General features: G+C 37.5%; 2 protein-coding genes across 4 annotated transcripts; both read left to right on the top strand.

Annotated features, from left to right (window-relative positions):
- Positions 1–7,044: 7,044 nt before the first annotated feature.
- On the top strand, positions 7,045–9,274 carry LOC122424915 (olfactory receptor 1030-like). Of its 3 annotated transcripts, none has more exons than XM_043443177.1 (2): positions 7,045–7,056; positions 8,348–9,274. In XM_043443177.1, exons 1-2 carry the CDS (start codon positions 7,045–7,047, stop codon positions 9,272–9,274), a joined length of 939 nt encoding a protein of 312 aa, XP_043299112.1. The 3 variants fall into 3 exon arrangements, with proteins under 3 accessions (XP_043299112.1, XP_043299110.1, XP_043299111.1); XM_043443175.1 differs by lacking the exon at positions 7,045–7,056 and adding an exon at positions 7,438–7,452; XM_043443176.1 differs by lacking the exon at positions 7,045–7,056 and having other exon boundaries at positions 8,336–9,274.
- A 10,728-nt stretch (positions 9,275–20,002) lies between these two features.
- On the top strand, positions 20,003–20,968 carry LOC122424400 (olfactory receptor 5M10-like). The gene has a single exon (XM_043442142.1). It carries the CDS (start codon positions 20,003–20,005, stop codon positions 20,966–20,968), a length of 966 nt encoding a protein of 321 aa, XP_043298077.1.
- Positions 20,969–24,113: the final 3,145 nt, after the last annotated feature.

Below are 24,113 nucleotides of genomic sequence, written 5' to 3'. Positions count from 1 at the left end.
GAATAGGCAGCAATGTGTGGACTTCACATTTCTTTCCTAAGCAGTACTGTCTAGTAATCTGTTTGATCCCAGCCCCACAGTTTATAAACTATAGGAACCAGGAAAAGTTATTTAATCTCTACTTGTTCTGTTTCCCATTTGCAAAATGAAGGTATTAATACTAAGAACCCACAGAGTTTGTGAGGATTAACAGAGTTAATGCTTGTCGAAGGCTAAGCCTAATGCTGGCACATATTAAGTACTCAATGCTATTTCCTGTAAATAATGACTCTCATTCTGTTTTCTTTCCTGTGGTTTTTAAACAAGTTAGTCACTCATTCCATATCCTCTCCCTGTAGACTTCCAGTTTTGAAGGATGAGATTATGTGTTCAATGAAATGCTGAGGAAAACTAAGATTTGTTGTACAGTCACTGAATTAAATACACATTACACACTCCTTAAATTATGTAGCATACATTTATTCTCAGCTCTCATCTCCAGGGACTCTGCTAGCTGTGGAAATCACACCTCTGCTCACAAGGGTTTGAAATCTTGTCACAATAACGATGTTAGTAAGTAATAAAAGTAGAGTGTGTCAGCCAAGGATGGGGCAGAGAGGTAAGACAGCATGGAGGATGGAGGTCAAACCGTGGAGGCACAGAAAGTGTCTTTGTAAATTTTTCTATTTCCACTTTCAATTAGCTCCATGACTAACCAAAATCTGATGAGAACAGGGAAAGCACTGACTCAGGGAAAGCTAAGAGAATGTTTAACAAAATAGTGAAGGAGGGAAAGACAAGCTGTGTCTTCAGTTTGAGGAATAGCAGCTATTTACAACTGAAACAGCAGTCAACAGGGTTTGTGAAGGCAGGAATTCAAACCCTACCCTGAGGCATATTAGCCAAATGGCAAAAGACAAGATTCACTGTTCCTTTAGAGGAACCTCTATCTCTAGCTGAAACTTCAAGAGCTAGTCGCTGATTCTTTTTTTTTTTTTTTTTTTAGGACTCAATTAAATTACCTGCACAAAAGATGTTTGCAATCACTTTTCAGTTTCAGAATCTTGTTCACAGCTGAACTGCCCAAGATATCTACATTAATCGAGAAGGACACTGAGAAGAGCTCTGGATTTTGGAGAGGAGACAGTTTCAGTACAAAAGAAAAGGAAAACATAAACTCAATCTCTCATCAAATTTTCAAGTTGAAATTTTTTGTGTGTCTTCTTAAAGTTTTAGGACAAATAGAGGTTTGAAATTATGGAGAATAAGACTGAGACATATGATTTGCTTTGATCCCAGGTGTTCCAGTGAATCTCGAGAGGTCTGACTCCCAATGTCACATTCATGACTACTGCTCCTAAGTCCTTCTGAGATTTGCTTTAAAAGCAGGTCTCTGCTTTTCATATTCTGCTAGAAATGTGTTTATCTTTCTCAGCTTAGAGAGAAGCAATGAAATTTCTTAATCAGAGGTAGAGAATACAGAGGCATACTCAAACCAGAAGGATGCCTCTGTGATTCTACTTTCTTTATTTTTCAGTTCAGTTCAGTTCAGTCACTCAGTCATGTCTGCCTCTTTGCGACCCCATGGACGGCAGCATGCCAGGCTTCCCTGTCCATCACCAACTCCTGAAGCTTGCTCAAACTCATGTTCATTGAGTAGGTGATGCCATCCTACCATCTCAACCTCCATCATACTCTTTTGCTCCTACTTTCAGTCTTTCCCAGCATCAGGGTCTTTTCCAATGAGTCAGTTCTTTGCATCAGGTGGCCAAAGTATTGGAGCTTCAGCTTCAGCATCAGTCCTTTCAATGAACACTCAGGGCTGCTTTCCTTTAGGATGGACTGGTTGGATCTCTTTGTAGTCCAAGGGACTCTCAAGAGTCTTCTGCAACACCACAGTTCAAAAGCATTAATTCTTTGGTGCTCAGCTTTTTTTATAGTCCATTCTTACATCCATACATCCCTACTGGAAAAACCATAGCTTTGACTAGACGGACCTTTGTTGGCAAAGCAATGTCTCTGCTTTTTAATATGCTGTCTAGGTTTGTCATAGCTTTTTTTTTATTTTTAGTCAAGAGTAAATTTTAGTAAAGTCTGAATCTGATGCTGACAATTTGTACTTTGCTCAAAATATGTACATGCAATCTTTTCTGTTTTCAATGTTGGTTTCAAATTCAACTAATTTCCTGGACAACAGAGTTATTAAAATTTCTTTGATCTTCTGAACAATATCTGATGGAGCTATAACTGGTACAGAAGAACCAAGAAAAGCAAGCATTCTACTCCTCACACACAAATACAAGGACACGTCTCAGGTGTAGAATGAAGCTGACCCATATACAAGAGATATTATCATTAGAGCCAAGCATTCTGAGAACCACTTGCATATGGATTTGTTGATAGTTATTTAAGATTTGTGTGAGTGTATTATTTTTATTGAGGATCCATGTTATTATTAGTCTTTCAAATATTTCCATGAGATACAAAACAAAAAAAGATAGGAAGCTTGAGTACCATTCTTATAGTGAATCCTTGCTAAAAGTTTACCTTTACTCCTTTCTTTCTGTAACAAAACATTTTCTCATTCACTTGTAAATGAAAGTCCTACAAAATTCATTAGACAGGTGGATTCACCTTTAGGGCAATCTCATAAGCAATTACCTGGAGGAGGAAATGGCAAGCTCCTCCAGTGTTCTTGCCAGGAAAATTCCCATGGGCAGAAGAGCCTGGTGGGCTACAGTCTATGGGGTTGCAGAGTTGAACACACTTGAGCGACTGAGCATACACACTGCACACTGCACACGGCTTAACCCTTGCTTTGGGACTGGTTTTTCCTTCCTCTTTTCCATTTTCTTTCGTAGGATTTAAGAAGATTTCATTTCGCTCCCTACCCCCGTTGCCAGCTCTGCTGACATCTGTGTTGTGAATTGCAGGCTTCAGGAACATACAACGTGTGCAGTTAGCACGGTTCTGTTCTCAGAAGCCCTTTAAATCAGTTCTGCTCTCACTGTTTGATAGCTTTTGAACAATGATAGAGTGCGTTATCTCTTGTGCTGGATGCTGTGTATAGTATACAATGTCCTGATTCCAAGTTTAAGAATTTGTAACTTTCTGCTGTCCTTGCATTCCTCCTTTGGTATATTCTTCCTCCCCCAGACACAGGCTCTTCTTTGCTGTACCCATAAGTACAAAAGTACTTTGTTCAGAAGAGATGCATCTTCACTCTGGCCTGACCAGACAGCAAGTTCACCTGTGATTTTCTTTCTTTGTGAAACAAAAATTCCATTCTTAGATTCTTTTTTTGAATTTTTGTTTCTTCACTTAGCACTACTTTCTTTACACACACGTGCCTACAAGTTCCATAGGAAGATCACATATGGTGTCTTTGCACCATATACACATATTTATCTCTCCTTGGAGAAGGGAATGTCAACTCACTCCAGTATTCTTGCCTGCATAATCCCCATGGACAGTGGGGCCTGGCACTGTCACAAAGAGTCAAACACAACTGAAGCGACTTATTATGAAGGCATGTTTTATATTAAATTTTATATTGTGAAAGATTCCTTAAATTCAGTGGAGCTTCAACATTTGCAAAAGATTGATACACATGATTTTATATATTCCCATAATAACTACTATTTCCTCTAATGTATATAGCCTTCCCCTGCTTTCTTGTCCCTGCTGGTAACCACTGGTTTGGTCTCTATATCTGTGAGTTTGCTTCTTTTTTTTTTAATTCACGAGTTTGTTTTACTTTTTTAAAATATATTCTACATGTATGTGATGCAATATTTGTCTTTTTTTCCCTCTATCTACCTTATTTCAGTAGCATAACATCCTCCAAATCCATTTATGTTCCTGCAAACAGCAAAACTGCATTCACGTACAGTAAGTCCTTTAAAAATGAACAATCAAGTTGAAAACTTTCAAAGATGTGAATGTGTGTTCCTATGGCAAATCACGTAAGTTAGTTCACACCTGGCATATATTATGTGCGTGAATCCTCTAACAACTGGTTGCACTTTTTTGTACTCCCCTGTACAGTACTGTATAGAGTGCGGTGGTGCAATATCTTTACCTCACGCCAAAGATGTCTTGAAGTAAGTGTAGCAGTGGTGATTTTGAGGGACAGTTCAGATCCTTTCCATATACTGCTATGTACTTACCCTGATGGCATACATGACTTTAAAGATCATTACAGGTACCTCATCATCAATAGAAAACATCCTTTTCTTTTTGTAATTGATACCAATGTCCCATCTCAATCAGATAGGCTGCTTGATTATGGCTCTGGAAAGGGGAGGAGGATGCACTGGTTATCTCATTGCTCTGTTGTGTCTGAGTCATTCCAGTTCTCAAGAAAGGGGAAGAATAGCATATCTAAGTCACATATCAAATTCAGTTTTATCTTCAATAATGCTAGTAATGTTAATCTCTGGCTCCTGTGTGTAGCCGTCGAGTGATCCATGACCCAGAAGGATGGTGATTCAAAGGCCCTTTTAGCACCCAACAATGGTGCAACTAAAATATATCTTCCATTGCAACATTTATTGAGTAAATATTGTGTGAACTCTGGTCAGAGTCAGGGACATGAGACAAAGCACCTTTCTATTCAGATGGTTTAACTGAAGAGAATTTAATGGGAAGAATTCAAATAATGAAGAGAACACTGGCAATATTAAAGAAATCAACCCAAGAAGTTGAAGCAACTGGAAGCTATGTTCAGAAGGCAGTTTTCATACCGACCTGAAGCAGCCAACACAAGGACTGCTGGGTAGTCCAGTGAAACGAGAACTAGGATGGGCATGCCAGGCCACCTGCTCAACACACATCTCAGCAAAAGCAATTTCCTTGGAAGGATGCAGCCACCTTAGCACTTCATTGTGAAACTGGGAGAAATTGAAAGAGAAATGTGGACACTTTTCCTCTCACCTCTGTTATGTTCCTGGTTTTTCCCATTGGCCAAACTCAGATGGAAACAAGACACTAGAGGAGCTCTATCGATGGAATCTAAGGGTTAAACTCCATGGGACAAAAATGTAGAGAAAAAAGACAATAGGTCTAGATGGGGTAGGCTGACAAGTGAAGAATCACTGGCACATTTATATTATCTGTATACCCACAGTATTGACTTTTCTAAGTATTATTATAACTATTTAAAATGTAAAGAACAATGCTCCTAATCAGGAAATAAGTATCCCAAATGCAACAAGGTTGTCTGATCTTCCAATGGCTTTCATATATCACACACTCTTCTATATTGCATGTTGTAATCAGGAGAACTTTTATGTCCTCCAAGTAAAGTCTTAAAATATCAAGACATTTAGGCATAAGTTAAAACAAAGAATGAGTCCCATTGCTTTATAATTTCAGGAGATTTGATTCCCTGATGATATTGGAGAGTGGCAAGAAGCCATGTCCTCAATAGTCTTAATATTTTAGAAAGAGTAAAACACTCGTGGTTAGTTACAGGCTAAAAAACTTTCTGTGAGCAATAATTGAGCCCTGGGGAGTGGCCCCTCCTTGATGATTCTGGTATAAACCCCTCTGGATCTTCACAACCATGCTGTCACTGGGGAATCACTCTTCTTTCACAGGTAGGACTAGGCATTGTTAACATATATTTTGAAATCTAGAAATACATATTTTAATCAATAAAAATAAAAATATTTGGCTTGAAAGCTATTCTCATAAATTAGCAAATGTCTTCTTTTAACACCTTTTAAATAAGTTTTAATAAAATTTCTGAGTTTACATAGAAAAGAACAGTACATATTTAGAATAAATACAATGAGAGAAGTAGTCTTCATTAAAAGTTTCATGAAATCATTTTATTTTATAAATTGGGCAAAGTTCTTTTTAAAAAGCTCTTTTTCTTATTTTTCTCTATACTGGGGTAAAAGAATAGCAGTATTATCTAAATCATCAGCTAAGTAGTTAGCTTATTGAGTACTTTCTGCAATGAAAGTGAAAGTCACTCAGTCATATACAACTACTTGCTACCCCATGGACTGTAACCCACCAGGCTCCTCTGTCCACGGGATTTTCCAAAACAAGAATACTAGAGTGGTAGTCACTTCCTTCTCCAGAAGATCTTCGACCCAGGCATTGAATCTATGTCTCCTGCATTGTGGGTGTTTCTTAACAGTCTGAGGCACCAGCAAAGCTGGCTTTCTGCTATATTGACCTTCTAACTGTCACCAGCTTTCACCTGATGAAGCTGATATAATATTTCCCCCCAAAACGATGTCATAAACACACACATCAAATATAAAACACAATTCAGTATGAAAAATGTGACTCTCAGATTCAAGAGTCATTTCTAAGTAGTAGACTAGTTGTTTTGGACACATACCTCATGGGGAGGTTAGTGCATGTTCTCATTTGGTGAAAATTGCTACCCTCATTAACATTAGGTGAAGAAACTGAACAGGTTTAAACTGTGCTATTTCTCTCATAGTACAAATATTTATAAATATACTGTTGAGTAGTATCAAAATGGAAAAAGAAATGGGTCAAAGGCCAGAGGACAGACCCTCAGGTTGAGGGTGATTGTCGAGAGGACAAAGCTTGTTGGCCTCAAGAGTCATTTCTGCCCACTTCTCTCTGAGTTTTCCTTGCCCAATCGTGTATGATGTTGTGATTTGTCTCTGTTAAAAGAAGATTATTACCATAAAGTATTCAGGTAAATGATCTGGATTATTCATTGCTTTTACTGTCTTATTTCCTCACAGTAAAAATGGAATGGACATGCTAATTATTTGGGGGATGATCTATTAAATACACACTTTGAAGACACAATCAGAACCAAAAGAATGTTTCCTTATTATGAGAATAACCATAATCTTAGGAAATTATAGAAGAAATACCAAATGGTTGCTATTTCATTGATTTAGATAACAACTTGTATTTTATCATCCTGGTCAAATAGTTCAGATATATCAAGAGCAATGAAATAGTGCAAATGGGCAATAAAGCAGGAGTGCTTCATTTACAAAGTGTTTTAAATATGATCCATATCCATCCCTGGCCTTGTAGCTATTAATAAGAGTCATTATGACAATGACATACCTAGTTATGTGCTACTAAAGGAAACTGTAGATTTTTCCAGCATCACCTTCATAGTCTCCTTATAATGCACAAAAGTTGAGAAATGCACTTTATCATTTCTTGTATGCTGTTTCAGTTTTACAGGTAATATGATTACTATTATCAATGGGACCTTTTAAATGTTTTAAAGAACTTAAATTGAATTCCTATCACAGATTTATATTACTTTCTGCAAGAGTGAAAATGAACTAGAGTTACAAGAAAGTCATAATGATTTGGGGATGATTCTGTCAATCATTCTGAAAAAACTGTCTCCTCCCCAAGAGGAAATTTTTAATACATTCAGTTCAGTTCAGTTCAGTCACTCAGTCCTGTCCGACTCTTTGCGACCCCATGAATCGCAGCATGCAAGGCCTCCCTGTCCATCACCAGCTCCCAGAGTTTACTCAGACTCATGTCCATCGAGTCGGTGATGCCATCCAGCCATCTCATCCTCTGTCGTCCCCTTCTCCTCCTGGCCCCAATCCCTCTCAGCATCAGGGTCTTTTCCAATGAGTCAACTCTTCGCATGAGGTGGCCAAAGCACTGGAGTTTCAGCTTCAGCATCAGTCCTTCCAATGAACACACAGGACTGATCTCCTTTAGGATGGACTGGTTGGATCTCCTTGCAGTCCAAGGAACTCACTCTCAAGAGTCTTCTCCAACACCACAGTTCAAAAGCATTGATTTTTCAGTGCTCAGCTTTCTTCACAGTCCAGATCTCACATCCATACATGACTACTGGAAGAACCATAGCCTTGACCAGATGGACCTTTGTTGGCAAAGTAATGTCTCTGCTTTTTAATATGCTATCTAGGTTGGTCATAACTTTCCTTCCAAGGAGTAAGCATCTTTTAGTTTCATTGCTTCAGTGACCATCTGCAGTGATTTTGGAGCCCCCAAAAATAAAGTCTGACATACATTATTTCCCCAAATCTCTCCCTCGCAAATTACCATCTTTGAAGTCTTTACTGAATTTCTTACAATATTTCTTCTGTTTTATGTTTTGGTATTTTGACCACGAGGCATGTTGGATTTTAGCTCCCTAACTGGGGATTAAATCCTTGCCCACTGTACTGGAAGGTGAAGTTTTAACCTCTGGGTCTCCAGGGAAATCCCCTAGGTTACTACTTTGTGCCACATGTGTTTACAAGTTTGAGAGGAGTAGGCATAAGGTGATGATGTGGGTAATGGAAAAAAGACAAAGGATAAATTCATTTTTATTTCCTTTAATTTAGACTTCATTGGAAGCTAAGCAAACACAATGTTAAAGGAGAACTACACAGAAGTGACTGAGTTTATTCTCCTGGGACTGACAGATCGAGCTGACTTGCAGCCTGTCCTCTTTGTGGTCTTCCTAGTCATCTACCTGATCACAGTCATTGGAAATGTGGGCATGATTTTGTTAATCAGAACTGACACAAATCTTCAGACTCCAATGTACTTCTTCCTCAGCCACCTCTCCTTTGTAGATCTCTGTTATGCCACCAATGTCACTCCTCAGATGCTGGTTCACTTCTTATCCAAGAGAAAAACCATTTCCTTCCTTGGCTGCTTTATACAGTTCCACTTTTTCATTGCCCTGGTGATTGCAGATTATTATATGCTCACAGTGATGGCTTATGATCGCTACATGGCCATATGCAAACCCTTGTTATATGCCAGCAAAATGTCCCGAGGTGTCTGCATCTCTCTTGTTGCTGCTCCTTACATTTATGGTTTTGCAAATGGTCTTACCCAGACCATCCTGATGCTCCGTCTCACCTTCTGTGGACCCAATGAAATCAACCACTTTTACTGTGCGGACCCACCTCTCTTAGTCCTGGCTTGCTCAGATACTAATTTCAATGAGACTGCCATGTTTGTGGGGGCTGGTTTCAACCTCACATGTTCTCTCACCATCATCCTCATCTCCTACATTTTCATCTTTACGGCCATTCTGCGTATCCGCTCTGCAGAAGGGAGACGAAAGGCCTTCTCTACCTGTGGGTCCCATCTGACAGCTGTCACTGTCTTTTATGGGACACTGTTCTGCATGTACCTGAGGCCCCCTTCTGAGACATCTGTAGAACAGGGCAAAATTGTAGCTGTTTTTTATATCTTTGTGAGTCCTATGCTAAATCCTTTGATCTACAGCCTTCGGAACAAAGATGTTAAAAACTCAGTAAGGAGAATGATACAAAGGAAATTTTTTGCCAAATAGAGTGCGCATTTTGATCACAGGTATGTAACATATCCATATTGTCTGATCAGTTAGTGAGTTATTTAAATTAAAAAATCATTTTGACTATGAATTTTTTTTTTAATTCACCTATAAAACTTGGAGGAATGTTAGCCTATTATTAGTGTGACTCAGTGTATTAAAAAAAATGCTGCATATAAATTAAAACACAAGACCAGACAGCATTGTTATTGCTGTATAAAGTTAATAAAGGACAGTTTATTCAATCCACTTTACTCATAAGTGTACAGAGTTTTAATATAAGTCTTAATATACAAACCTACAGCCTTCCAAAGATGTAAAAAGAGCAATAAGCAAGTGTTTCAAGAGAAATTGTTTGTCAAATCAGATACACATTTCACCAGAGGTATATAATATATTGATATTCTCTAACTAATCAGAGATAATTTTCAATTAATAAATCACTCTTCCTATTGGCCTTTATTTTCTTTTGTATTCGCTTATGAGACTTGGAGGAATGTGTCAGATCATTTTATTTTAGTGTATTTAAAGTAAATGTCACATAGGAATTTAATGACAAGACCAGACAGCATTGTTATTGCTCTGTGAAATTACTAAGGACGGAAAATTCTATTCACAGTACTCAAAGTTATAGAAGACAGATTTACCAAGTGGTGCTAAGACAATAAAATTTGTTTGATTTGGAGGGTTTATAGTTTCTGAAATATTTTCAAAAACTTGTCAGCCATATCAGGAAGAAAGGTTTTTTTCTTTGTTTGCTTGATTTTTTTTCCTTTGTTTACCTTGTGTGTCAGTGAAGATCGTTGGGTATCTTAAGTTATTACTCTAAGAAACTTGTTTAGATGTTAGTACTGGTCCATCGTAATCCTCATTATTAAATCATTTGGCAGAAAATCCAAATTGCCTTTAGATTTTGAAAAAAAAAATCTTTTGATTTGTTTTATCAATATGTGTTCTGCTTTTAAAACTGATATTTTACTTTCATTCATTATTTTTTATTATGGTCTTTTACCAGCTCACAACCATAAACACAAAATAATATAAAGAGCACTTGTCAAGGCATAAGAAATCATCACTAAGTATTCACACAATGACACTTTTGTTTAGGATTTTCACACATCTCCATGTCATGGACATTACTGCTCAACCTTTGGCATCTCCTCCTGAGGCATACAAGTGGGGGAATCTTATGGGTTCTGGAAAACTCTCAGAAGAGATGGCAGTTGAACAGAATACGGCTCTATTCGGCCAAGTTAGTTGACTTCTCTGCTTTTTTCAGATCTTCAGTATCTTCACACAAGTTTTATTGTTTCACACATAAGACATGAGAGAGATGTTTGTGGATTTTTTTCTTTTCATAGTTCTCTAAACATGGAGTTTATATTATTAAATTATGTCAAGTAATAAGTTAGTATTATTCCTCATATCATATATAGTTTATATCCCATCTCTGATACTTAAAAACTAGAAGTTGTTTCTGATAATCATAGCTCTTTAGCAGTATGTTTATTGTTTCCAGTTCAGTCAGTTCAGTTCAGTTCAGTCGCTCAAGTCATGTCCGACTCTCTGCGACCCCATGGACTGCAGCATGCCAGGCTTCCCTGTTCATTACCAACTCCTAGAGCTTGCTCAAACTTGTGTCCATTGAATCAGTGATGCCATCCAACCATCTCATCCTCTGTCGTCCCCTTCTCCTCCCATCTTCAATCTTTCCCAGCATCAGGGTCTTTTCCAGTGAGTCAGTTCTTCACATCAGGTGGCCAAAGTATTGGAGTTTCAGCTTCAGCATCAGTCCTTCCAATGAACACCCAGGACTGACCTCCTTGAGGATGGACTGGTTGGATCTCCTTGCAGTCCAAGGGACTCTCGAGAATCTTCTTCAACACCACAGTTCAAAAGCATCAATTCTTCAGCGCTCAGCTTTCATTATAGTCCAACTCTCACATCCATACTACTGGAAAAACCATAGCTTTGACTAGAAGGCCCTTTGTTGGCAAAGTAATATCTATGCTTTTTAATATGCTGTCTAGATTGGTCAAAGCTTTTTGATTTTACCCACTGTGAATTAAATCATATTTTCTAAATTTCTTTTCTTTTTACTCCTTGTTTGACTATGACACATTCTATCATCTATTTTCAATAAATTTCCTTAAATTTTATATTCATACTTGTCTTAACTTAGTCATTAATCAGTACATCTACTTTACTGTTAAATAATAAAAGGGGTTTAGAATATTTTAATTACAAATATACCCTGCTTCTAACTAACAAACTTTCATTACAGGCATAGAATTCATCACTAATAATAAATTATTTAATAATAAAGTTTACACATTACCTATGTAGCATATGATTTCAAGTATATTTATATTAAATATTGATTCCATATCCATGTTCCTTTAACTTTAGTGACATTTATCCATGTTTCTGTAACAATTCACTTTGCTGTCACTCTTCATTTATAGCTTAGTTTTCTTCTGAGTGTTATAAACCCTTAATTAGTTCTGTTAGTAAGACTCCCTTCAATCCACTTATCTAAGAATATCGCTTGTCCATTTGGAATGGAGCATTTATTTGGATATGAATATACCAAGACAAATACTTGTTTTCAGTATTTAAAAAATATTTTATTTTCCGGCTTCTTTTAGTTTGATTATAGAGATAGATGCACTCTCGGATTGTTTTTCTCTGTGGGTAAAATATTATCATCCTTAGTTTTCTTCTTTTCTGTTTTAGTGTTGCGCTAACTGTGGAAACTGGTCTTCAGGTTGAGGTGGGAAACTACCTGTGACTGAAACTGTAGGCAACTGGGTTTGTGAAGGCAGGAGCTCAAACCCTACCCTAACACATACTAGCCATGTAGCACAAGGTCAGTTAGTGACTCAATTTTCCATTAAAAGAACCTCTATCTGTTTAGATGAAACTTCAAGTGTGAGTCAACTGCCTCTTTGGATTGTTTTGAGGAGTCAGCCTACCTATATAAATGATGTCTGCCAATCACTTTGCCAGTTTCAAACTCCTGTTAATGCCTGACCTGTTCAAGACATCCACGTTCATCATGAAGGATATTGATAAGAGCTCTGAATTTTGGAGAGGACGTCGCTTCATTATAAAAGAAAGGGAAAACATAAAACAAGCAGCCATCAAACTTTCAATTTGATATTTTTTGTGTTCCCACATATAGTTTTTAAGGCAAACAGTGATTTGAAATTATGGAGAATAAAACTAAGACATGTGATTTTCTCTCTGATCCCAGGTGTTCCAATGAATTTTGAGGGGGGCTGATTCCCAATGTCACACTCCTGGCTACCACTAAGTTCTTCTGAGATTTGCTTTAAAAGTGGGTCCCTACCTCCCATATCCTGCTAGAAATGTGGTTACATTTCTCGGCTTAGAGAGGATCAATGAACTATCTTAATCAGAGTTAGAGAAAACAAGTGCACATCCAAACCAGAAGTAAGTCTCTGTGCTTCCACTTTCTCTTTTTAGTCAAAAGAAACTTTAGTAAAGTCTCAATCTAATGCCTACAATTTACACACTGTTTTATCAAGTTATGTACAGACATTCCTTTTTGTCTTCAGTGTCAGTTTGAAATTCAACTAATTTCCTGGGCAACAAAGTTATTGAAATTTCTATTGTTCTTTCTGAATAATATTTTACAGAGCCGTCAGTGGTGCAGAAGAACCAAGAAAGGCAAACATTCTGCTCCCCACACACTAATATAAGGACTTGTCCTCAGGCATATGATGGACCTGATCATAGTACAAGAGATCTTATCATTAGAGGTGGACACCTAAGAACCACTTGCATATTGATTTTTTTATTTCTTGTTAAGATTGTGTGGGGGTGCCTTATTTTCATTGAGGATCCATGATTTTAATAGCCTTTTGAAGGTTTTCATGAGATATTAAGCAAAGCAAACAAATAAAACAGAGGATGTGAAAACCATCTTACAGTGAATTCATGCTAAAATTTTACCTTTACTGCTTTTTTCTGAAACAAAATATTTTCTCATTGACTTGTAATTAAATATCCTACAAAATTCATCTATACAAGTAGATTGTCCTCTGTCTTGCAGGAATGGCATGTTTGTGTACATACAACTAATATGTTAACAGTGTTCTGGTCTCAGAAACCCTTATATTAGATGCAATGCTCTCATCTCATTGTCTTGCAATGTTTGATCATTTCTGACAAGGATACAGTATATTTGCTATTGTACTGGATCTTATCTGTAGTGTACAAAGTCCTACTTTCAGGTTTAACAATTTGTAGCTTTCTACTGTCCTTGATCATCAAAAAAGCAAGAGAGTTCCAGAAAAACAACTATTTCTGCTTTATTGACTATGCCAAAGATTTTGACCGTGTGGATCACAATAAACTGTGGAAAATTCTGAAAGAGATGGGCATACCAGACCACCTGACCTGCCTCTTGTGAAACCTATATGCAGGTCAGGAAGCAACAGACTGGTTCCAAATAGGTGAAAAGGAGTACGTCAAGGCTGTATATTGTCACCCTGCTTATTTAACTCATATGCAGAGTACAGCATGAGAAACGCTGGGCTGGAAGAAGCACAAGCTGGAATTAAGATTGCCAGGAGAAATATCAATAACCTCAGACATGCAGATGACACCACCCTTATGACAAAAGTGAAGAGGAACTAAAGAGACTCTTGATGAAAGTGAAAGAGGAGAGTGAAAAAGTTGGCTTAAAGCTCAACATTCAGAAAACTAAGATCATGGCATCTGGTCCCATCACTTCATGGCAAATAGATGGGGAAACAGTGGAAATAGTGTCATACTTCATTTTTCTGGGCTCCAAAATCACTGCAGATGGTGACTGCAGCCATGAAATTAAAAGACGCTTACTCCTTGGAAGGAAAGTTACGACCAACCTAGATAGCATATTAAAAAGCAGAGATATTACTTTGCCAACAAAGGTCCATCTGGTCAAGGCTATGGTTTTTCCAGTGATCATGTATGGAAGTGAGAGTTGGACTGTGAAGAAGGCTGAGTGCTGAAAAATTGATGCTTTTGATCTGTGGTGTTGGAGAAGACTCTTGAGAGTCCCTTGGACTGCAAGGAGATCCAACCAGTCCATCCTAAAGGAGATCAGTCCTGGGTGTTCATTGGAAGGACTGATGCTGAGGCTGAAACCCCAGTACTTTGGCCACCTCATGCGAAGAGTTGACTCATTGGAAAAGACCCTGATGCTGAGAGGGATTGGGGCCAGGAGGAGAAGGGGACAACAGAGGATGAAATGGCTGGATGGCATCACCATCTCATTGGAAATGAGTTTGAGTAAACTCCAGGAGTTGGTGATGGACAGGGAGGCCTGGTGTGCTGCAATTCATGGGGTTGCAAAGAGTCAGACATGACTGAGCGACTGAACTGAACTGAACTGTCCTTGAGCTAATCCTTTTGTATATACTTTTTCCAACAGATAGAGGCTCTTCTTGGCTATGAACCAGTTAACCTATAAGTACCTTGTTCAGAAGATTCTCATCTTCCCTCCAGCCTTACCAGGCAGCCAGGTCAACTGTTATTTTCTGTGTACCCAAATTCTCTCAATGGACTTTTTTTCTTTTTTGTCTTTCCATTTATCAGTAGCTCTATTCTACTTCAGTAGGTGTTACGTCTGGATCTCACATAAGTCATTGAGCTTATGAGTCAAGACCACTTTTGGTCCCACAGGCAAACATCAAGTGATATGTAATAAATAAATCCTTCTTCAAATGATCTTCTCTAGTTCAGTTTCCTGCCACATCTTTATACATTTGAAATTCCCAAGTCTTGATCATGTTCCTTCCATTTTTCTCTGTTTTAGTAATCACCACTTATTTTCTCTCCTGAGTTTCTTGTGTGTTAAAGATCATGAAAAATTTCCTAAGCCATCTTGATGCTGTCATACAAATGAATATGCTGTTTCAGAGCATTTTCTCCTACACACTCCTTTCAGAACACCTGTAACTCGGTGCTAACTCCTATTTTCCAGCAAAGGTTGTGGCATCTTGACTGGAAACTCATAGACAGAAATGAGTCACAGCCTCAATGAAGTAAAACCTTTGTGTTTGAGGGAGCAACTCACACATGGTTTTCTGCAGTGCTCTGTGTTAACTGTGTGCACACACACATGCCTACAGTTTCCAAAGTAAGATCATATATGGTGATATGGTGTCTTTGCATCACATACACACATACATACATATATATATATATATATATATATACATTTTATGTGTTTTATATTACACTTTTTTATTTAGTGAAAGATTTTTTAAATTCTGCAGTGCTTTAAAATTTTTAAGAGTTTCATACACATGATTTTACATATTCTCATAATAACTCGATTTTCCCCAACCCTATACTGCCTTTCCCCATTTCCCTCTCTCCACTGGCAGCCATAGCTTGGTTTCTATATCTTTGAGTTTGCTTCTTTTTTGCTTAATTCACAAGTTTGTTATGTATTTGATATTCCACATACATGTGATATCATACAACATTTGTGTGTTTTCTCTTTCTGCATTATTTCAGTAGTTTAATGCCCTCCAAGTGAATCCATGTCATCACAAACAGCAAAACTGTATTCATATACAATAAGTCCTTTACATATGAACCTTCAAGCTGTGCATTTTCAAAGATGTGAATGTGTTGTTCACATGTCGAATCACATGTTAGTTCTCGTGACTGGTGTGCGTTATGTGTGTGCATCCTCTAAAGTGATTGTGCTTTTGGTAGTCTACTGAGCAGGATCTTTATTTCAAAGATATCCAGAGGCAAGTGTAAAAGCAGTGCTGATTTTGAAGGACACTTCAGATCCTCTCTATAGATTCCCACTTGCCTACACTGGTTGGTGAATGGAAATACATGACATGATGAAAAAGATCACTGCAGGTGCCTCATCATCGATAGAAATGTCCTTTTCTGCTCCGTGTGGTTGATACCCATGTCCATCTCAATCAGACGTGCTACTTGGTCATGGCAAAGGGGAGGAGGGGGCAACAGTTCTCTGACTATTCTGCTGTGCCTGGGTGACTCTAATTCTCGAAAAAGGGGAAGAGAAGCATGTCTAAGCTGCATTCTCATATCCAGTTTTATCTGCAACAATGCTGGTGTTTTAGCTTGTAAAGAATCCACCTGCAATGCAGGGGACCCTGGTTCAATTCCTGGGTCAGGAAGTTCCCCTGCGGAAGTGATAGGCTACCCACTCCAGTGTTCTCGGGCTTCCCTGGTGACTCAGACAGTAAAGACTCTACCTGCAATGCAAAGGCCTGGGTACAATCCCTGGGTTGGTAAGATCCCCTGAAGGAGGCCATGGCAACCCACTCCAGCATTCTTGCCTGGAGAATCCCCATAGACAGAGGCGCCTGGCAGGCTACAGTCCATGATGTCACAAAGAGTCAGATCTGTTGAGTGAATAAGCACAGCACAATGCTAGTAATTTTAATCTCTGACTCCTGTGTGGAGTCTGCAAGTGATCCATGACCCAGAAGGATGGTGATTCAATGGCCCCTTTAGTATCCAGCAATGGTTAAAGCCAGAAATTTCACTTTAGTCACAACATTTATTGAGAAATTATTGTGTAACACTCTGGTCTGAGCTCAGGGATGTCAAACAAAATCCTACTCACATGTTTTAACTGAAGAGAATTTAATGGAAAGAATTTAATTTAATGAGGAGAATACTGGCAGAGTTAAATAAATCAGTCCAAGAATGTGAAGCATCTGGAGGCTAAGTTCATAAGGCGATTTTCATACAAGTCCTGAAGTAGTCAACACAAGGGCCTCTGTCAGGGTTCTAGTGTCACTAGATCCAGGAAGAACGTGCCAGGCCACCTTTTCAGCACACACCTCAGCAGGGATTTTCCTTGAAAAGATGCAGCCGCCTTAACACTTCATTGTGAAACTGGGAGAAAATGAAAATGAAATTTGGATACTTTTCTCTTCCTCTCATCTCTGTTATGCTCCTGGTTTCTCTCGCTGGCCTAACTCATATGGAAACTAGACACTTGAAGAGCTCTATTGATGGAATTTAAGGATTAAGCTCCAGGTAGGCAAAAAAAAAAAAAAAAAGAAAAGAAAAAGACAAGCTGTATAGATGGTCTAGACTGACAAAGGAAGCATCAGCACATTTATATTATCTGTATATCCATGGTGTTCCCTTTGCTAGGTATTTATTACTACAACAATTTAAAATATAAAGAGCAATGTTCAGAATCAGTAAATAAGTAGTTCAAATGCAGCAAAAGTTATCTGACCATCTGATGGTTTTCCTATATCATTCAGTCTTCTATCTGCATGAAAACTTAACTTCCCCAAGTTAAGTCTCAAAATATCAAGACATTTAGGCATAAGTTAAAAAAAAAAAAAAAAAAAAAACAATGGGTCCCATTAGTATACCATTTCAGATTTGATTCCCTGAAGATACTGGGGAGAGCCAAGAATCATGTCCTCAATGGGCTTAAGATTTTAAAAGAGTAAATCACTCATGGTGATTTATAGTCTAGATGACTTTCTGTGAAAAATAATTGAACCCTAGGGTGCTGATCCCTCTGTGACAATTTTGGTATAAATTCCTCAGCTGCTTCATATCCATGCTGTCACTGGGAAATCACTCTTCTTTGACAGGTAGGACTAGGTATTGAACAGTTTGCTGGGCTGTGTGCTTAGTCACTCAGTCATGTTTGACTTTTTGGAACCCCATCAACGGTAGCTCGCCAGACTTCTCTGACCATGGGATTCTACAGGCAGGAATACTGGAGTGGGTTGCCATGGCCTCCCCCAAGGATCTTCCCAATCCAGGGATCAAACCCAGGTCTTCTGCATTGTAGGCAGATTCTTTACCATCTGAGCCACCAGGGAAGCCCATGAATACTGCAGTGGGTAGCCTATCCCTTCTCCAGGGGATCTTCTGGACCCTGCAATCAGAATGGGGTCTCCTGCATTGCAGGCATATTCTTTACCAGCTGAGCTAAATTCTATTTTTCTCACAGTACAAGTATTTAAAAATATACCATGGAGTGGTTTCACAATGGAAAAAGAAACAGATCAAAGGCCACAAGACAGAGCCTCAGGCTGAGAGTGTCTGTCAAGAATACCAAGCTTTATAGTGCCCAGAGCCACTTCCGTCCACTTCTCTCTAAGTTTTCCTTGCTAAGTCAGTTATTCACATCAGGTGGCCAACGTATTGGATTTTCAGCTTCAGCATGAGTCTTTCCAATGAATGTTCATGACTGATTTCCTTTAGGATGGACTGGTTGGATCTCCTTGCAGTCCAAGGGACTCTCAAGAGTCTTCTCCAACACCACAGTTCAAAAGCATCAGTTCTTAGGTGCTCAGCTTTCTTTATGGTCTAATTCTTACATCCACACATGACTACTGGAAAAACCACAGCTTGGACTAGACAGACCTTTGTCAGCAAAGTAATGTCTCTGTTTTTCAATATGCAGTCTAGGATCGTCATAGATTTTCTTCCAAGGCGATGGTCTCCTTTATCATGTACGAAAGTTGAGAAAAACACTTTATGATTTCTTACATACTGTCTCAGTTTTATAGATAATATGATTATTATTAACAGTGTGACCTTTACAGAACTCAAATTGAACCCCTATCATACAGTTTATTCTTATTTTCTGAAAGAGTTAAAATGAGGTAAAGTTACAACAAAATTATTACGGTTTGGGGAGGGTCTGTCAATCACTTTTTAAAAGACTGTCTTCTCCTCAAAGGGACATTTTTAACACATAATTTTACCTAATTTATTCGTTCTCTTAATATTTAATACCACTGATAAATGTGTATATATATAAAAATAATCACATATTGTTTAGGTACTGTATTTTTCCCTGTTATTTATACAAAAACACTGGTTTAATTTTGAGTCCCATAAGCCAATTATTGCCCTAAATAATTGGCTGAAATATACAAAGCTAAGGATAGCCTGGGATATCTTACTGAAGTAAGATTTGGTCACGTGAGGGTCACCTGAGGTAGGCAAGGGTGGATAAAATGAACATGCAACACAGGATGAGGGACTACCTAGAAAATAACCTTCAGATTAGAGTGGCAGGTAGATAGACACTGGTTCTATAAAGATCTATCTGTTCCATTTCCCTAAATCATCCACTTGTGGGGGAAAAACAATGAATTTCAATTGCTGACACTTTAGATACTACATCAAAATTATTCTGAAAAAAAGAATCATAGTTTTAAAGAAAAGCAATATTTAAAGGGAGTGTAAGTGACCAATTCATGATAATGATTTGTAGAAAAGATCTAAGTTTCTCAACTGTGAAAAGACTTGCAGAAAAACATTTGAAACTATGTAAATGTGCTCTATTTTAAATTAAATACTGAAGCATCTAGTACATGATTACTAGGTTATTTCTGGATATTTAAAGACAAATTTGATGAGGAACATTTTTAAAGACTACTGAATTTCTTATAGTATTGCTTCTGCTTTATGTTTTGTTTGTTTGTTTGGCCACTAGACATGTGGAATCATAGCTCCCTAAAAGGGGGTCAAACCTTTGTTCCCTGCCTTGCAAAATGAAGTTTTAACCACTGGATCACCTGGAAAGTCCCCTATATAACTTCTTTATGCCACATGTATTTAGAAGTTTAAAAGAACTAAGCATTTATGAAATGATGTTGCTAATGGAAAATGATAAAAAACAAATGCATTTTTACTTCATTTACTTTAGACTTCATTGGAAGCTGAGCAAACACAATGTTAAAGGCAAACTACACGGAAGTGACTGAGTTTATTCTCCTGGGACTGACAGATCGAGCTGACTTGCAGCCTGTCCTTTTTGTGGTCTTCCTAGTCATCTACCTGATCACAGTCATTGGCAATATGAGCATGATTTTATTAATCAGAACTGACTCAAAGCTTCAGACTCCAATGTACTTCTTCCTCAGCCACCTCTCCTTTGTAGATCTCTGTTATGCTACCAATGTCACGCCTCAGATGCTGGTCAATCTCCTATCCAAGAGAAAAACCATTTCCTTCCTTGGTTGCTTTACACAGTTTGACTTTTTCATTTCCTTGGGGCTCACAGATAGCTATATGCTCACAGCAATGGCTTATGACCGCTACATGGCCATCTGCAAACCCTTGTTATATGGCACCAAAATGTCCCGAGGTGTCTGCCTCTCTCTCGTTGCTACATCTTATATTTATGGCTTTGCAAACGGTCTTGCACAGACCATCCTGATGCTCCACCTCACCTTCTGTGGACCCAATGAAATCAACCACTTTTACTGTGCAGACCCACCGCTCTTAGTCTTAGCCTGCTCAGATACTTATGCCAATGAAACTGCCATGTTTGTGGTGGCTGGTTCCAACCTCATCTTTTCTCTCACCATCATCCTCATCTCTTACATTGTCATCTTTACAGCCATTCTACAAGTGCGTTCTCCAGAAGGGAGGCACAAGGCCTTCTCCACCTGTGGGTCTCATCTGACAGTTGTCGCTATGTTTTATGGGACACTGTTCTGGATGTATCTGAGACCACCTTCTGAGGCATCTGTAGAACAGGGCAAAATTGCAGCTGCTTTTTATTTCTTTCTGAGTCCTATGCTAAACCCTTTGATCTACAGCCTTCGGAACAAAGATGTTAAAAACGCAGTAAGGAGAGTTATTCAAGAGAAATTTTCTGTCAAATTAGGTACACATTTGGCCAGAGGTCTGTAATATATTTGTATTCTCTGACCGATTAGAGAGAATTTTAAATTAATGAGTCACTTTTTGTCATTGACTTATTTTTTTCCCTTTGCAATTCACTTATGAAATGTGGAAGAATCTGTCAGATCATTAGCTTGTGTCATTTCACTGTAATTAAAATGTATACCACATGGAAATTCAATGACAAGAACAAACAGCATTGTTTTTTTTGTATTAGTAAAGGACAGATAATTCTGTGCACAGTATTCATAAAGGTAGAAAGTTATAAAAGACAGAATTACCAATGATGCTAAGACAATGCCAACTTGTTTGATTTGAGGGGTTTAAAGTTTTCCAAATTATTTTCCAAAACTTGTCAATCGTGTAAGGAGGAAAGTTTTTTGCTTATTTGGTTGGTTTTTTCCTTTGTTCACATTATATATCCAAGAAGATTTTTGGGTATCTTAAATTATTACTCTAAGAACTATATTTAAATATTAGTACTGGTCTAACAGAATCCTCATTGATTAAATGTTTGACAGAAATGCCAAATTTCCTTTAGATTTTTTTTTTTAATATTTCTTTCGATTTTTTTTTTTACCAGTATACCTCCGGCGTTAACTTATATTGGCTTTCACTTTTTTTTTTTTGTATGCACTGTTAACACCTCACAGACAAAAATAGTGAGTAATATAAAGAGCACTTTTCAAAGTATACCTAATCATCATTAAGTTTTCACACAAGGACACTTTGTTTCAAATTTGCACAAATCTCCATGTCATAGGCCTGACTGCTCAACCTTTGGCGTCTCCCCCTGGGACATATAGGTTGGGGAAGCTCACGATGCTGGAAAACTCTTCAGAAGAGAGGAGAGTTGAGCAGAACTTGGTTCTGTTAGGTCAATCGAGTTGTTCTTTTTTTTTTTTAACTGATTTAGAACTGATTTGTAATTTTAAGTTTCAGGTATACAACATTTGAAAGTCACTCAGTCGTGTCTGACTCTTTGTGATCCCATGAACTGTAGCCTGCCAGGTTCCTCTGTCCATGGGGATTCTCCAGGCAAGAATACTCAAGTGGTTCACATGCCCCTTTCTAGGGGATCTTCCAAACTCAGGGATCGAACCCAGGTCTCCTGCATTGTGAGTAGATTCTTTAGGGAAGCCTGGTGTTCAGCATAGTGATTTACAATTTTTAGAACTGTTAAAGAGGCTTCTCTAGTGGCTCAATGGTAAAGGATCTGCTTGCAGTGCAGGCGACTCACAAAATACAGGTTTCAGAACTGGATTGGGAAGATCTACTGGCAGAGGAAATGTTTAAAAAGCAGTAAGAAGATCAGTTCAAGATAAATTATTTGCCAAATAGCATAGACATTTTGGTCACAGGTATGTAACATATCTGTATTCGCTGATCAATCAGTGAGCACTTTAAATTAACAAATCATTTTGGCTATTGACTATTCTTTTCCTTTTATAAATCACCTATGAGACTTAGAAGAATGTTATCAAAAAAAAAAGAAGAATGTTATCAAATTGTTAGTTTTGTCAGTATATTAAAATAGCACCACACATATATTAAGACACAAGACCAAACAGCAGTGTCAATGCTCTATAAACTTAGCAAAAGACAGAGTATTCTATCTACATTACACATAGTCACCAAACATGTGAACTTGTTTGTTGGGCTGTTTATTTTGTATTTTTTATTCAAATTATATAGAAATGAAGATCTTTAAGAATCTCAGGTTATTGCTCCAAGATATATCTTTAGGTATTAGTACTGGTCCAATAGAATCCCCATTCATAAGATTGTTGATGTAAATCCCAAATATCCTAGAGAATATTTTTATTATTTCTTTTAAGTGTTTTAAGCTATTTACATCCCTATTATAAAACTAGTTCTGAGGTTTCACTTTGTTGTTGTTGCTATGAATTATTTTCAGTACACATCCAAAATATAAGCCAACACAAAGGCTACCAGTGTAAGGATAACTAACAATTAATATAACACACAATGCCACATTTTTCATTTTTGAAATGTTTATTTTATCTTCGAGCGTAGTTGATTAACAATATTGTGTTAGTTTCAGGTGTACAGAAAAGTGACTTAGTCATACCTATAATGTATCTATATTTTTCAAATTGTTTTCCCATTTAGATTATTATAGAATATTGAACAGCCTTCCCTGTGCTATAAGAGCAGGTTCTTTTATTTCACTGTTTTAGAAACTCAGATCCTGCACCTCTGCACGTCATGGACACTGGTGCTCATCTCTGGCCTCTCCTCCTGAGGCGTATCTGGGGGAAAGACCATGACGCTGAAACATGCTTAGAAGAGATGGGAACTGAGCAGAGCAGGGTCCTGTCAAATCTGTCTAGTGACTTTTCTTTTATCAGATCTTCAGTGTCCTTACAGATGTTTGCATCTTCATACATGGAAATGGAGAAAGATGATGTGAATTTGCTTATTTTCTTTTGTAGTTTTTAAAACTATTGAGACTATATTATTAGGTCTTATCAAGTACTGAACTAGTATTATTCTTTTATCATTTATACTTTCTATCCCTTCTATGATGTATAAAGTCTAAAAGTGTGACTTGTCTGATATTCACATTTACTTGGCTGTTTTATTTGTTTGTTTTTAGTTGGTTATCTCTACTATGTTTATTTTGCCTTTTTTATTTTCAGGCTTGGAGTCCTTTTGATCACTATTTCTTATTTTATTGTGGATATTGACACTTTTGAATATTTCTGACAACTTTGTGTTTTTCACAAACTTCTTTATGCTTTTTCTCCTCTTTACTTACTGTGAATTAAATCATATTTTGTAACTTTCCTTCCTTTTTAATCCTTGTTTGACTATGACATATTCTATTTTTTATTATTAATAAGTTCCCTTAAATTGCGTATGCATACTTGTCTTAACTTAGTCTTCATTAATCAGTACATCTACTTTGCTATTAAATAATAAAAGGAACATACAATATTTTAATTATGAATTCATCCTGCTTCTAACTTATAAACTGTCATTTGCAGATATAGAATAAATCATTAATAGTAAATTAATAAATATTAATGAACTTTAAATATTATCTATATTGTATATGATTACAGTTATAATTATATTAAATGGTGATTCAGTGTTTGTGTTCCTTTAATTTTCATGACACTTATCGATT

The sequence above is a fragment of the Cervus canadensis genome, chromosome 22, assembly GCF_019320065.1.
Source record: "Cervus canadensis isolate Bull #8, Minnesota chromosome 22, ASM1932006v1, whole genome shotgun sequence".
NCBI classification, from domain to species: domain Eukaryota; kingdom Metazoa; phylum Chordata; class Mammalia; order Artiodactyla; family Cervidae; genus Cervus; species Cervus canadensis.
Note: the sequence above shows the minus strand (reverse complement) of the source record. Positions and strands in the feature narration are given on the sequence as shown.

What these genes read in the sequence shown, in the direction of transcription:
- LOC122424400 (XM_043442142.1), top strand. Translation starts at nt 20,003, where the DNA reads ATGTTAAAGGCAAACTACACGGAAGTGACTGAGTTTATTCTCCTGGGA.